We start from the raw sequence: 15,274 nt of genomic DNA on the forward strand, positions 1-15,274 counted from the left end.
GTAACTGACACTTCAACTGACCATCCAGAAAGAAAGACTGGCATTAAACCCCGGGATGACGCAACTCCTCAAACCAATAACCTTCGAGACTGGGGCTCCATTCAATGACATCATGTTTGGTTGCGCGGGAGCCACTGGCTCCGTATCGCAGCAACCCGCTCAAACTACCGCCTCAGTCAGTCCGCATGCGCAGACGGGGGAAGTGTTTCTTTAAAAACAAAACTGCAAACTAATCATAGAAAAATAAGATTTCTATTTCGGTCGATTATTATGCGCAAATATTAATTAATACGCTGACGATGAACTGGAATATGAGGACAGGCTTATTTGCGTCATTTCCGATTTTATTAAAGCGGCGGTTGTGCCGCGAAGGGCGGCTGGTGCCAGTGGCATCGCGGCAAATGGAGCGGGCGGTTGGGTCCCGGCAGGTAACATGGGCGTGGGAGCCTGTTCCGTGCAACCTTGGGGGAAGCGCGGATCCACCCGTCTAAAGACTGCTCCTTTCAGTTGCTCGGTGGGAGTATGATGGGCTGCAGTGGTTCCAGTCAGCGGGGAAGCAGAACCACACGTCCTCCTGGTGAGGAGGTATCATTAGATGATGCCACACCACATTCCTGCTGAGAGGGGAGGAAATGGGACTTGTAAACCTAATCCTTATGGCTGTCAAATGCTTTATTTCCATGTTTGTTTACCAGCTGTGGCAGACCCATGAAGAAGCGCCGTCCAGTGCCTTTCAAGAGCTATCTAATCATAGATAAGACCAATGAGTGTCGTTGCCAGACCCAGAAGCAGACACAATCATACACTTGTACAGCATAGAAACGGGCCCTCAGTGCCCACTTCGTCCATGCCGACCGTGATGCCTATCTACACTAATCCCATTTGCCTGCATTAGACCCATAGCCCTTTAATCCTTTCCTATCCAAATGTCTTTTAAATGCTGTAAACGCCTCTACCATCTACCCTCCATGTGGAAAAACTTGCCCCTCAGGTCTTTAAATTTCTCCACTCTCACCTTAAACCAATGCCCTCTGGTTTTAGATTCCCCCACCCTAGAAAGAAGGCTGACTATCTACCTTATCTGTGCCCCTCAATTTTTATAAACCTCTATGATCACCCCTAGACACAAGAAATTCTGCAGATGCTGGAATCTGGAGCAATACACAAAAAGTGCTGGAGGAATTCAGCAGGTCAGGCAGCATCCATGGAGGGAAATAAACAGTCAATATTCGACTGTTTATTTCCTTCCATGGATGCTGCTGACCTGCTGAGTTCCTCCAGGGCTTTTTAATGATAACCCTTGGGCCTCCTACATTCCAGTGAGAATAAATCCAGCCTATCCAATGTTTCCTTATAAGCTCTGTTCCAGGGAACATCCTGGTGAATCTCTTCTGCACTCTTTCTAATGCTGCCACATTCTTCCTGTAGTGTGGCAACCAGAAGTGTACACAGTACTTGAAGTGTGGCCTGATCAATGTTTTGTACAATTGCAATTTGACATCCCAGCTCAATGCCTCAGCCTATGAAGTCAAGCATGCCAAGTTCTCTACCCTATCCACCTGTGTGATTTCTTTAAGGAGCTATGAACTTGCACCCCTAGGTCCCTCTGTACATCAACACTCTTTAAGTCTCTGCCATTTACTGTATATGTCCTGTTAGTATTTGATGTCACAAAATGCATTATCTCTGGTCTCTTTGCACTGGATGGCCCGAGATTAGGAGTGTAGATTTAATCGCTACTTGAGAAGCAGCCCCCTCTTACTTTTCCTTTCTACTGATTTTGTTTTGGTGGCATTGCCTGAAAGTTAGGACCTGGTCTTTTAGAAGCAAAGGTAGGAAAGACTTCTACCTTCACATGCAACGTGGTATAAGTTTGGAAGCCAATAGCCAATAAGATGTCTATGGACATTTTTAACTAAACATATGAAGGTATATGGGGGGGTGGTTGGTGGGAATGGGAAACTAGAGTTAGGCTGCAATTAAGACATAATCAGATTGAACGGTGGAACTGACTTGGGTTAAATGGCCTAAGTTAAATAAATGAAAATTTAAAAAAACTGCAGATGCTGGAAATCTTAAGTAAAAACAAGATGTTGGAAATATTCAGCAGGTCAAGCTGCATCTGTGGATAGAGAAAGAGAGTTAACATTTTAGGTCAAAGACTTTTGTCAAAACTGAGGAGAAAGCAAGTTAGTTTTAAGTTGCAAAGAGGGTGGGCGAGGGATAGAGAGGACAAAGGAAATATCTCAGATTAGGCTCTATCAAGGTTGCTATAGAGATAGGCTGTTGTTTAAGCCATCTAGTCAGCAGGTTATGAGGTTAGTTAGAAAGAAAATAAAGGAGAGTAAAAGTTGTGAAATGCAGAGCTATAGAAAATGCCTAGTAGGTCAGGCCATACTACTGGAGAGATGAGTAATTGAATCAATATGACAAATGGATGACCCAATTCTGATGCAAACTGGAAAAGAGAATTATCTAAGATTGTTGCATTTAATATAGAGTCTAAAAGGCTATAGCATCCCCAGATGGAAAATAAAGCATTGTTCTTCAAGTTTTCATTGAGTTTCATTAGAAAGTGCAGGAGAACCAGAGATAGGTCAGAGTGGAATGGGAATTTAAGTGATAGGGAACTGGAAGTCTGGATAATCTGTGAATTGAACGCAAGTGCTCCACAAATCAGTCAACCAATCTGTGTTTGGATTCCTCAATGTAGGGGAGACCTTATCTTGAGCACAAAATGCAGTACACTAGATGAGGTTAAGTGAATGGCTGTTTGTTGTGATTTGCAAGTGAATGGGAGGCTTTTTCTTGAGGTTGATGTTTGCCCCTCTGTGGTCTTGGTATCTTGTGATAACGTGGAATCCCATGAATGCTCTTGCTGGGGTATGGCCACAAATATAGTAACTATCTCTTGCCTTAAATGTTGAATGCCTTTTATATTTTTTTCTAATATCTGTGCCCTGATGTGGAAGAGTTTTACTTAAATTTCTACCATTTTAGTGTCATTCCCAAATGCATTTATTTAGTGCACCCTTAGCGGCCTATTCAGTATCCTGAATTTTTGACTATTGGTACTTTACCATTTCTTTCTGCCTCCATTTTTTTTGTCTAAGTACTACTTTTGCTTCAGTTTTAGCCTTTTCCAGCTATTCATCTGTGATGCTTCATTTCTAGTTTATTCGTTCCTTTTTTTATTGTGCTGTAGTTTTTCCCAACTCTGTTAACTGTTTCCCATTGCTATGGTGTCCTTAATAAGTTTATTTTCCCTAATTCCAATCTCAGTTTCTGCTAATTTGCTTTTCTTTCCAAGTTACTTCTTCACGCTCTATCATATGTTTGTCTTTCTCCACATTTATCTTACATTTTATTATCATTGATCGCTATTGCCAAAATATTCTTCACCTCATTCTTATTTGCTCTGCTTCATTTCACATTATTAGTTCTGTGATTCATAATCACAACTCTTATTACTATCTCTTCTGTTGAGTTCACTGCTTACCTTTCCTCCCCAAGTCTCTCACCACTCTCTTCATACAAATAAGGTGTTGGTGCAGCAGTTAAACTACTGGACTAGTAAAGCAGAGACCTGGACTAACAATCCAGACACCTCAGTTCAAATTCCATCATGCCTGCTGTGGAATTTAAATTCAGCTAATATTCAGAATCAGGCTTATTATCACTGACTTATATGTTGTAAAATTTGTTGTTTTGTGGCAGTAGTATAGTGCAAAGAAGTAAAATTACTATAAATTACAAAATAAATACTGCAAAGATAAAAGGAATAATGAGGTAATATTCATGGGTTCGTGGACCGTTCAGAAATCTGATAGCGGAGGGGAAGAAGTTGTTCCTAAATCTCTGAGTGTGGGTCTTCAGGCTCCTGTACCTCCTCCCCGATGCTAGTAACGAGAAGAGGGCATGTCCCGGATAGTGAGGGATCTTAGTGATGAATGCCGCCTTCTTGAGGCACCGCCTCTTGAAGATATCCTCGATGGTGGAGAGAGTTGTGTCCATGATGGAGCTGGCTGAGTCTAGCAGGTCGGGCCATACTACTGGATAAATGAATAATTGAATCAATATTACAGAACCTCTGCAGCCTCTTGTGATCCTGTGCATTGGAGCCTCCATACCAGGCTGTGATGCAACCAGTCAGAATGCTCTCCACCTTACATCTATTGAAATTTCCAAATCTCCTCAAACTCCTAACGAAGTAGAGCCACTGGCATGCCTTCTTCACGATTGCATCAATGTGTTGGGCCCAGGATAGGTCCTCCAAGATGTTGATGCCTAGGAACTTGAAGCTGCTCACCCTTTCCACCACTGACCACTCAATGAGGACTAGTGTGTGTTCTCCCAACTTCCCCTTCATGAAGTCCACAATCAATTCCTTGGTCTTGTTAATGCTGAGTGTGAGGTTGTTGTTGTGACACCACTCAGCCAGCTGATCTGTCTCACTCCAGTAAACCTCCTTGTCAACATCTGAGATTCTACCAACATTAGTAGTGTCATTGGTGAATTTATAGATGGCATTTGAGCTGTGCTTGGCCACACAGTCATGAGTGTAGAGAGAGTAGAGCAGTGAGCTAAGCACGCATCCTTGAGGTGTGCCTGTGTTGATTGTCAGCGAGAAGGGAATGTTGTTACCAATCTGCACTGACTGTGGTCTCCTGATAAGGAAGCACAGGGAGGTACAGAAGCCCAGGTTTTGAAGCTTGTTGATTACTACTGAGGATGATGGTGTTGAATGCTGAGCTGTAATTGATAAACAGAAGCCTGATGTATGTTTTGCCATTGTCTAGGTATTCCAAAGCAGAGTGGAGAGCCAGTGAGACTGCATCCACTGTTGACCTGTGGTGTCGGTAGGCAAATTGCAGCGGGTCCAGGTCCATGCTCCGACAGAAGTTAATTCTAGCCGTGACCAACCTGAAAGCACTTCATCACAGTGGATGTGAGTGCTACCGAATAATAGTCATTGAGGCAGCTCACTCTGCTCTTTGGCACCGGTATGGTTGTTGCCCTTTTGAAGCAGGTGGGAATCTCAGACTGCAGCAGTGAGATGTTGAAGATGTCCTTGAACACTCCAGCCATTTGGTTGGTACAGGTTTTCAGTACCCAGCCAGGTACATCATTGGGGCCTGACGCCTTGCGAGGGTTCACCGTCTTGAAGGATGTTCTGACGTTGGCTTCCGAGGCAGAGATCACAGGATTGCTGAATGTTGTCGGTGTAGTGTTATCCTCCCTTTAAAAGCATGCATAGAAAAGCGTTGAGCAGGGAGTGAAGCTCCCTACCCGCCTATGCTGTTAGGTTTTGCCTTATGGGAAGTAATGGCATACAAACACTGCCACAGCTTGTAATGAAAATTATTTTAAAGTTCGTTCCTTGTTTTTTTCTGATTCAGCAACAAGAGCCATTCGCAAACAAAGGAGGCACTATACACATGTTAAAGGTTACAGAAACCTACTTTATTAGAGTTATATTAAGAATAACATAAAGAAGGATACTTAATAAAATAGAGAAGGAAACAAAATTATACTCAACAGTGAACGGATCTACACAGTGCTGGAAGGAACCCTAGGTGTCTGACAGCCTTTTACGCAGCTTTCTCTCTGTCTCTTAGCGCCGGTCATGACCCAGCCTAAGTGAAGAGTCCCATTTGCGCAAAGAAGTTGCCTCTTTTTATACCTTTCAAAACCTAGTATAATTCCTACACTAGTGCTTTTCAGTTATGGTACCAGTCTGTACCCCCCTACCTCTCGATGACCCTTAGCCTAGGCACATATCTCAGAGGCAGAGAGAGCATGGTATATCTCAAAGACAGAGAGAGCATGTCAGCAGAAAGACATGTTTGCCATCATTACCTACTCTCAAGGCTATACATCAGTACTCCTATGGGTTCTAAGAGTGTTCCCCACATTCCAGGCTGACATCATTTTGTCTTACAACCACCATTTTAGAGTTATACACTTTTACACATACCAGGGAGGAATCAGATATAACTTCTGCTCAATTTAACTCTCTCCTTGCACAGCTGTCGTGCGTCTGATTGTGTCTCCAACTCCACACAGAATTGCCTTTTTGCTCTCACCGTGGCCTTCCACAGGTCGTACCTGGACTTCTTGTAGGATTCTGGATCACTGGTCTTGAATGCCACAGATCTAGCTCTCAGCAGGCTGTGGATCTCCTGGTTCATCCAAGGCTTCTGTTTTGGGAAAACTCGGTATGTTCTTGAAGGCACACACTCATCCACGCAAGTCTTGATGAAGTCGGTGACAGTATTGGCATATTCATTCAGATCCGCAGAGGAATGCCTGAATATGGTCCAGTCTACCAAAGAATCCTGTAAACACTCCTCCACCTCCCTTGACCATACCTTCACAGTCCTCACCACTGTTGCTGCGGTATTCAATCTCTGCCTGTCTGCCAGGAGTAGAAGTACAGCCAGATGATCGGACTTGCCAAAGTACGGGCACGGGATGACACAGTAAGCATTCTTGATGGTGGTGTAACAGTGATCGAGTGTGTTGGCTCCTCTGGTTCTTCAGGTGACATCTTGGTGAGTTAGTCAGAGACTCCTTCAAGCTAGCCTGCTTGAAGTCCCCCGCGATGATCAGGAAGGCATCAGGGTACACCCTCTCATGACAGTTGATCACGGTGCTCAGTTCCTCCAGTGCCAGCTTGATGCTTGCCAGGGCTGGAATGTGCACCGCTAGCAGGATGACGGTGGAGAACTCCCTCGGCAGGTAGAATGGACGACACTTGACCGCCAGATGTTCCAGGTCAGGGGAGCAGGACTGACACAGAGCAGCCATGTCTGTGTACTACGATGAGTTAATCATGAAGCAAACACTGCTGCCTTTGCCTTTACCTGATGGTGCTGTCCGGTTCATGCAGTGGGTGGTGAAGCCTTTGGGATGGAGCGGTGTGTCCGGAGTGCTGGGGGTGAGCCATGTCTATGAAGCAGAGTACATAACAGTCCCTGATGACCCTCTGGTACTGCAGTCCTACTCTGAGGTCTTCGATTTTCTTTTCCAGAGACTGTACATTAGCCAGGAGGATGGTAGGGAGGAGGTGCCTTGGGGTCCTGTGCTTCAGATTTACCTGGAGCCCTCCCCGGCAGTCACATTTTCTGAAACTAATTAATAAACTGGAATTTACAAAAAAAAAACTGGTGATTGATAGTGATCGTGCAAAAATCTGTCTGATTCACTAATGTCCATCCTTACCTGGTCTAGCCTACAAATGAATCCAGACTGTCAACAAGTGACTACAGATGCTGGAATCTGGAAGAAAAAAGCAATCTGCTGGAGGAACTCAGCAGGTCAGGCAGCATCTGTAGAGGGGAATGGACAGTTGACTTTTTGGATCGGGACCCTTCATCTGGACTGAAAGAGTAGAGTGGAGATAGTATAATTATGTTCAAGCCATTGAGTTGTAGACTACCCAGGTGGAATATGAAGTGCTGTTTCTCTAGTTTGTGTTTGGCCTCACCCTGACAGTTGAGGAGGCCGAGGACAGACAAATCGATGTGGGAATGGGGAATAGAATTAAAGTGGTTTGCAACAGGGAACTCCAGATGGCCATAGCAGACAGAGTGCAGGTGCTCAGCAAAGCAGTCACCAAGTCTGTGCTTGGTTTAATTGATGTAGAGGAGGCCACATCAAGAGCACCGAATGCAATAAACGCTTAGAGTCCTGGATGGTGGTGAGGGAGGAGGTGTAGGGACAGGTGTTACACCATCAATAGTTGCAGGAGAAAGTGGAGGGGGAGGGATGTCCGAGCCATGTAATCATACCCTCTATGCCTCTTCATCCTGCCTTTATTGTGATGACTCACTCTAATTGTATGTCTGATTCACCCCCACCTCTGCTCCTTTTAAATGCAAGGATTGTAAAGTTCCACTGCAGATAATAGATTTAACTATCCAATGTCACATCTGTGTGCCTCATTTAAAGCATTATCTGATGCCAAAACTGCTTACCACTCAATTGTTCATGAAAACCAAGATATTTCCAGCTTTCCTTCTCTACTAAAACCATACTCTGAAACCAGATTTTGACTGTCTCCTCTACCTTCATATTTAGTCAGTGGAGGAGATTGATGATGTTTTTGTCACACAATTTAAGACCATCCATTCAGTTGCCTCTGTTGTTTCCCTCTCTTCCTCTAGTGCAGTAAGTCAAATTTCCCTTTGTACTTCCTATGCCCTAACCCTGAAGTCATTTACTTGTCCGTATTCTATCTAATCTCCTGCCTTGTTCACTCCAAACTCATTTGTGACCCGTTATTTTGGCTATACTTTTAATCATTTAGCTTCCTTCCTAGTCCCTTTAATTAGTTTTACTAGTGTCTTTCCTTGAGTACTGTGCTCCCTCCTCCCACTACTTCAAATTGCAACCATCATCTCTCTTGGCAAAATCCCATTCTTGACCCCTTTATCCTTGTAAACCACCTCACTGTTCTCTCTCAGGTCAATTAATATGTTGTCATCTCTCAAATATGACATGTAGAATTCCATGTTTGCAATCAGATAGGTTTACACCCCTGCAAGAAAACTGAAGTTATCAGCCACAATTTTTTTTTGTAACATTCACTGTGATGAACCATCTCTCCTCAACTTTCTTGATGGATGTAGCCTTCAAAGCTTAATCCAGCTGCGTTGTATTTTCCTTGCTTGTTTCAGTCTTTTCTCTGGTTGAAGCCAGAGTTCCCAAAAATGGTGACACTCAGCACCCACTGTTGCCTCTGAAGTCACCCAAGAACCTGTCCTTGTCCATCTCTGACTTCTTTTCTCTACATACTATCCTTGGATACTATCATCAGAAAGCATAAGAGGTACCATGTTCCACTTGCTGACATTTGGTTCTGTTCCACACCATCCCCTAGACTTCCAACATAAACTATTTATGACACAGCTTGTCTGATGTCCCATATTAGAAAAGCAAATATTTCTTCCAAATCAGGATTGGGGACTCATTAGTTCTGATCCGAGCCACAAATGCTGTTCTCTGACCATCACTTTCCATCACTAGCCTTTGAAGCTGAGCAAGGCCATTTGCAACAGTGTCCTGATCTTAAAAAGAGCTTCTGGCTATATATGCGGACTATCACAGATGCTCCCTACTTCCATCATGTCACCTGATTCCAACTCTTTATCTGTTTCTCAAATTTTCACCCATGCCTTTGTTACCTCTGCTTGTAACTATTCCAAAATTCCGTTGACTAGCTTTTCATCTTCCGTTATACTTAAAATTGTGCTCAGCCAGAACTCTGCTGCCCATGTATTAATTTACACCAAGTCAAGTACACTTATTGCCCCTTTACTTGACAGTGCATCATTTTTAAAACATCATTATCATTGTTTAACATTTCTCTAATGCTCTCTCTTTTTTAATCTCCACCTTCTTTATAAACCCATGGTCTACTGATATCCTCCAGTTTTGACTTCTTCCATGTTCACAATTTATATCTCTCTGTTTTTGGTGGCTGTGCTTTCAGCTGCCTTACAAAACTCTGAAATTTCGTCTTTACTTGGACAAAGGGATAAAGAAGTTTAATTGGTCATTTGTTGTGATATCTTGTGGTTCCGTGTCAAAAAAATGTATTTGTTGATATTGTTCCTGTTAAGTACCTGGGATATTTGGATGTTTTTTCATATTAATGAAACAATCTAATTTCAATTCTCATTCTGTCTGGTTCCTCTCTTAGTAGGCTTTTAATGTAGTGGATAAGCAAGGAGTTATGCATTCATTGTAACAACAAATTCATGTGCCCATCACTTGCTGCTTTCATTGAGATGACTGAAATCTCCAATAATCATTGCGTGCATTTTTTCATTATTTAATATATTTGCTTGTTTATTTCTTTCTCTTTTCCCTTTTCCCAATTGGTTGCTCACTGCAGATTATTACCTCTGCTTTGCTTACTTTATTTTGGATATTGTAGACATTATGGTTAAGGTAGTTAATTTGTTTTACCAATTCAAAGCTACAAGATTAGCACCAAATACTTTGATGGTAGGACTATCATCACAGGTGGAAGCAGTTTCAAAAATATGTATTTCTATAGTGCCTTTAACGTGACAAAACATGTAGGAGCATTATCGAACAAAATTTGAGATGGAGCCAACACAGAACAAATAACCAAAAGCTTGGTCAAAGAGGTAGACTTAAAAGAGATAAGAAGGGAGGAAAGATTTAGGGATTGAATTTCAGAATTTAGGACTTTGTCTGCTGAAGATATGGAGACAAATGGAATGATTAAATTCAGGGATTCCAGAATTGAGCACAGGTATCTTGAAGAGTTATAGAATTGCAGGAGGTGTCAGAGCTAGGAGGGGCAAATTCATGATAAAATTTAAAAATGTGGGCAAAAATTTTATGGGGCTTTGTCAGGATCCAGTTTAGGTCAATGACTCAGGTGAAGGGTGAGCAAGTCTGAATTTGGACTTGAACATCAAGAGTTCTAGATGACAAGGTTAGAACTTAGAATGACATAGTTTGGGCAGGAGTGTGCAAGAATGGTCAAGTCTAGTGTGGTTGAGAACTTGAGCAACATATGAGCAGAGGCAGGCTGTGGCACAAAGGTTGGAAGTAAATGGTCTTGAAGTAGACAAATTACACAGTATTAATGTTTATTAGCTTAAAGGTATTTTTTTACTGAGCATCTCAGTGTTGCAGCAATAAAGATTAGCATTTCATAGAAGATAATTAAATTTACAAAAAGATTATAAGACTTAAGTATTTTTGACTTTCTCTTTTAACAGTCTGTTGGAATGCAGTGCAGGTTACCAAACAAGAAATCGCACTTGGGTCTGGAGCAGATCTCTGCACTGGCTTCATCAGGCAGGACATTCCTTGGATCTAAAAGGTGCTACAAGTTCATTGTGGATGACACCACTGGAGAAACAGCTGTGATTTGTTCTGCATTCAGACTTCTGGAAAATCTACAACTGGATTGTCCAGTTGGACAGTTGTTGAATGAAGCTGTACAGGCACAACATAAGCAGTACAAATCTGGAACAACCACCCTCCTTTTCCTTGCTGGATCTTGGAGTAAAGCTGTTCTAAATTGTATAAAGCAAGACATTCCCATTCCTGTCATAGTATCTGTGATGTATGAAGCACTAGAACATTGCTTTGAGGTACTAAAGTCATATCAGATATCTGTTGATAGCATTTTAAAAACTTCATGCTGTCAACAGAAACCACAAGCAAGTAAATCATGTTCCTTGAGTAGCTCTTGTTTACGTTTGGATGAAATATATTCAGTAGTAAAGGGACCAACTCAGTCAACAATTTCAATTCAAGGCAGTTCCAGAAAAAACAATGAAAGTGCCTCGTCTGTAGGGTGCTCTTCAAGTCATATAATTGTCCTTGCCTCTTCAGACCAAGGCAGAGAAAGCTCAATGCACAAACAATCAAAATCAAAAGTAAAGATGAGCCGGCACTTCACAACTCCTGAAAGTAAGATACAAGAAGAAACTTTGCTGAATTCAACAAGTAGTTTTCACAAGGATTCCTTTGCATCTACAACTGACTATGCCAGTTTTACAGCACTGGCTTTATCCTTGAGCCATGGCAATGAGCAGATGATGCAATTGGCAGTAGAAGCCTATAAAATTCAGACTCAACATCTTGGAGCAGAAAATGCTTCTTGCAGAACTTTTCCTGAATTGGATGTTGGGAAGTTAGTTACGTATTTCTTTCCTGGACTGCCTGAGTACTATTCCTGTGTTAGTCCAGGTTTCATTGCATTCGTCTCAGGAGAACAATCCATGGTTGTCAAGTGTCTGGCAGATTTGCCTCTGCATACTATACTCATTAATGGAGATTTGACTGATAAGTACCATCATCCAGGTTTCAATAGTATTTCAAATATTACTGTGGTTAGGCAGACAGTTAAGGATGTTTCTAAAAGTTTAGAAGAAGAATGGTTAGATACAGCAATAGGTATACTTACTAAATTTCACATTAATTTAGTTCTGGTAAAGGGAATAACATCTCCACGTTTAATGGATAAGTGTATGCAAGAAAATATTTTGATAATTCAGGAAGTGAAAGACTCTGTGATTCAGAGCTTTGCAGCGGCTATGGGATCTATCACTGTGAGTTATATTACACAAGTAAATGAAAATTGTGTGGGAACAGGGGCACATTTATGTTTCTGGAAAACTAAAAATACACCAAACTTGGAAGATAGAATTGCTGTGCAGATAAATACATTTAAAACTTCTGTACTTGCAATAGTACTTTGTAGCCCTTTAAGTTGCAAGCTGCAGACAATGGAAGATCAATTCTGGACTTGTGCATGTCGTTTAAACCATGCCCTTCGTGAGAGGCGAATCTTTCCTGGTGCAGGAGCCACTGAACTTTTATGCCTCCAGCATCTAAAACAGCTAATATTGGAAGCAGAGGTTTTAAAACCAGGCATTAATCCACATTGTTCTTCATGGTTTGCAGACACAACAATATTATACAGATCACAAGTCTTACAGTCCTTGGCTGATGGCTTAGCTGAGTATCTTGTTGCTGCCTTGTTTAATACAGGCATGTATGTAACACCACTGGATGCTTTGTCAGAAGTGCAGAAGTGCCTTCACAATTGTGTTGGGTTATTTCCTATCATTTCAGAGGTATCAGGGAAGTGTGTGAATTTTGGTATACCAAGCACGTCTGATTCTACTGGCCTAAATGAAGACTGCTTTGAATACAAGGTCCATGATAATGTCATTATCAAACTGGAAGCCTGGCGAAGGGCTTTGAATTTAGTGTTACTGGTACTGCAGGCAGATGCCGAAATCATCACAGGCAGCCAAGCTAAAACTTCAGCAGCTGATAGAAATTTTGATTTCCTTAACTCGTTTATATCAGTTTGAACAGAATGCTTTGTGAATATGCAATTTGGCTTGGACCTTGATTAATGGGGGAAAAAAGTGTACCCACAGGTTAACTGCTTATCCCTGCCGAGTGCAATTGCTATTTACATTTTGCAGGAAGTTCTGTGTCAAACTGCCATCATTTACCCACTTAAGTGCGAGGAAGACTTTGCAAAGCTATCCAAATCCAGTAGTCCTGAACTTGTTGACAAGTTCCACCCAGTGAATCTCCAAAATAATGGAGTAATGTTTTCAATGATTAAATATTTTAGGTGGTTTTATTTTAATTTTGTAATTGATTATTTCATTTTTTAAATGCTATTGAATGTCATAGACATCCAGTAGCCTTGAAAACACTTTAGACCTTTGACACATGGCATGGGTAGTGTGGGAATGTGGCTTTACTGTCTGTTGAATGTTTTCTCAACAAATTCATTGGCAAGTTCAGAGTCATAGATTCATAAGAGTCATGCAGCATGGAAACAGGTCCTCTGCCCTCTGAGTCCACACTGACCATTCATAACCAATTTGCATAAATCCTCTTTTTTATTCTCCTACCATTCTCATCAACTCCATCTAGGTTCTACCACACCAATACACTAAGAGCAATTTATAGTAGCCAATTAACCTACAAACCGACTCTTCTTTGGGAAGCGGGAGGAAACCAGAACATCTGGAGGAAATCCATACGGTCAAGGGAGAACATGCAAACTCCACACTGACAGCACCAGAGGTCAGGATTGAACCCAAGTCACTGGAGCTGTGAAGCTATGCCAGTGTGCAGTCCTTGTTCTGGCTTAACTAAGTCTCTCAGGATCCTGGCAACACATAGGGCATTGCCGATTGGATACACAAGACTTTTGTCCAGGCAGGTCATCTTTCTTGATGTACTTAAGGTAAGTGTGGGTCAATTGGGTATTTGACCAGTGAGTGCAGATGTTGGCCTCACTTGGCAGATTGAAAGTCTAGATTTTTATCACTGTCCTAAATGGGGTTTTGGAACTTTTGAACCCAATGTATCCGACTTGGTTATTTGGTAACCATAACCTTTGCATTTGATTATACTGTACACTGACTATTAGATATAATTAAAATATTTATAGTTAGCATTCATTTTATAAAATACACTATGCAGTGTTGTATTCAGTGACACTGGCACAAGACTGATGTTCCTTTGAAAAGGAAACAAGTGACTGTATCATTGAGTGATGTTCTCCACTGGAACTTTAAATGTGTGAAGTTGAATGATTTTATATTGATGTCATTGTTTAAATTAAAAAGAGCTCGATAAATTGGACAACATACTTTAATTGACATATTTATTTTCCCGTACTGTCAACAAACTAATAACATTTTATTCATATGTTTTAAAAATAACGTACTTGTTGCTTTTGAATAAATCAGCTGATTAATGTGAAAATCCACATTTTTACCAACGTACACATCATGAAATTGGATGCCGAAGGCTGATGTACAAAATAGTATTGTTTTTACCACTGATACTGTGCTGATTGCAGGTGGTATCATTAATATCAAATGGTCATGGACAAATAATTGATATTTGCTTCCAGAGATTAGTATACCTTGAAATTTCTGAGTTTCAGATCCTTCCATGGACTCATTTTTATATCTCTGAGCACTTTTCTTGGAACTTAGTAAATGCAAGGAAAGCTAATTTTAATATGTCCATAATGAATATTGTCTTTTAAGCAAGTTAAGTCGAGTTTATTGTCATGCGCACAAGTACGGTAAGTTACAGTGAAGAACTTGGTTACAGCAGCATCACAGGTATGTAGATTGGGACAACGCACAGAATATAAATTATACATAAATTATACAAGACATTGAAGAGAGGGAAAAAAACAAGCAGAGCACAAACAGCATCCTGTCGGAACAAAGGATATAAAGATTATTAGATGTTCTGTTTCTTTTGTCTGTGTTTGTCTATAGCTACTCATCACGTGATATAGTCATAGAGTTATACAGCAGGGAAACAGGCCCTTCAGCCCAACTGATCCATGCCAACCAAGATGCCCCATCCAAGCTACTCCCATTTGCCAGCATTTTGCCCATAACCTTCTAAACCTTTTCTATCCATGTACCTGTTCAAGTTAGTGGAGGCTCACACCTGAAGCCACCAGCTGCCAGATTCTTCTTCAAGTGCCCCTGCCACATCTGGCTCCCTAGCATAAAAGACCTCCCTCCTGGCATTCCTTTCTCTAATGACAACACTAGATCATTCATTAAATCTGGGAGGTCTTTCCCTCTCTCCTCGCTGGCAGCCAAAATATGTTATTGAAGTGAGCCTTTAAGGGTTGATGGTCTTCTCAAAGAGACATGTAACAAGCTGTTGGAAGCTACATACAATTGACCTTGTCCTGTGAGAAACCATGCAGGTC

At 41.5% G+C, this 15,274-nt stretch overlaps 1 protein-coding gene across 2 annotated transcripts; it reads left to right on the plus strand.

The window, feature by feature from the left end:
- Nucleotides 1-348: 348 nt before the first annotated feature.
- bbs12 (Bardet-Biedl syndrome 12) lies at nt 349-14,173 on the plus strand. Of its 2 annotated transcripts, none has more exons than XM_052044439.1 (2): nt 349-428; nt 10,764-14,173. In XM_052044439.1, exons 1-2 carry the CDS (start codon nt 402-404, stop codon nt 12,873-12,875), a joined length of 2,139 nt encoding a protein of 712 aa, XP_051900399.1. In that variant the 5' UTR covers nt 349-401; the 3' UTR covers nt 12,876-14,173. The 2 variants fall into 2 exon arrangements, with proteins under 2 accessions (XP_051900399.1, XP_051900405.1); XM_052044445.1 differs by lacking the exon at nt 349-428 and adding an exon at nt 450-577 and having other exon boundaries at nt 10,764-14,162.
- The last annotated feature ends 1,101 nt before the right edge of the window (nt 14,174-15,274 follow it).

This window comes from Pristis pectinata, chromosome 2 (assembly GCF_009764475.1).
Source record: "Pristis pectinata isolate sPriPec2 chromosome 2, sPriPec2.1.pri, whole genome shotgun sequence".
Classification (NCBI taxonomy): Eukaryota; Metazoa; Chordata; class Chondrichthyes; order Rhinopristiformes; family Pristidae; genus Pristis; species Pristis pectinata.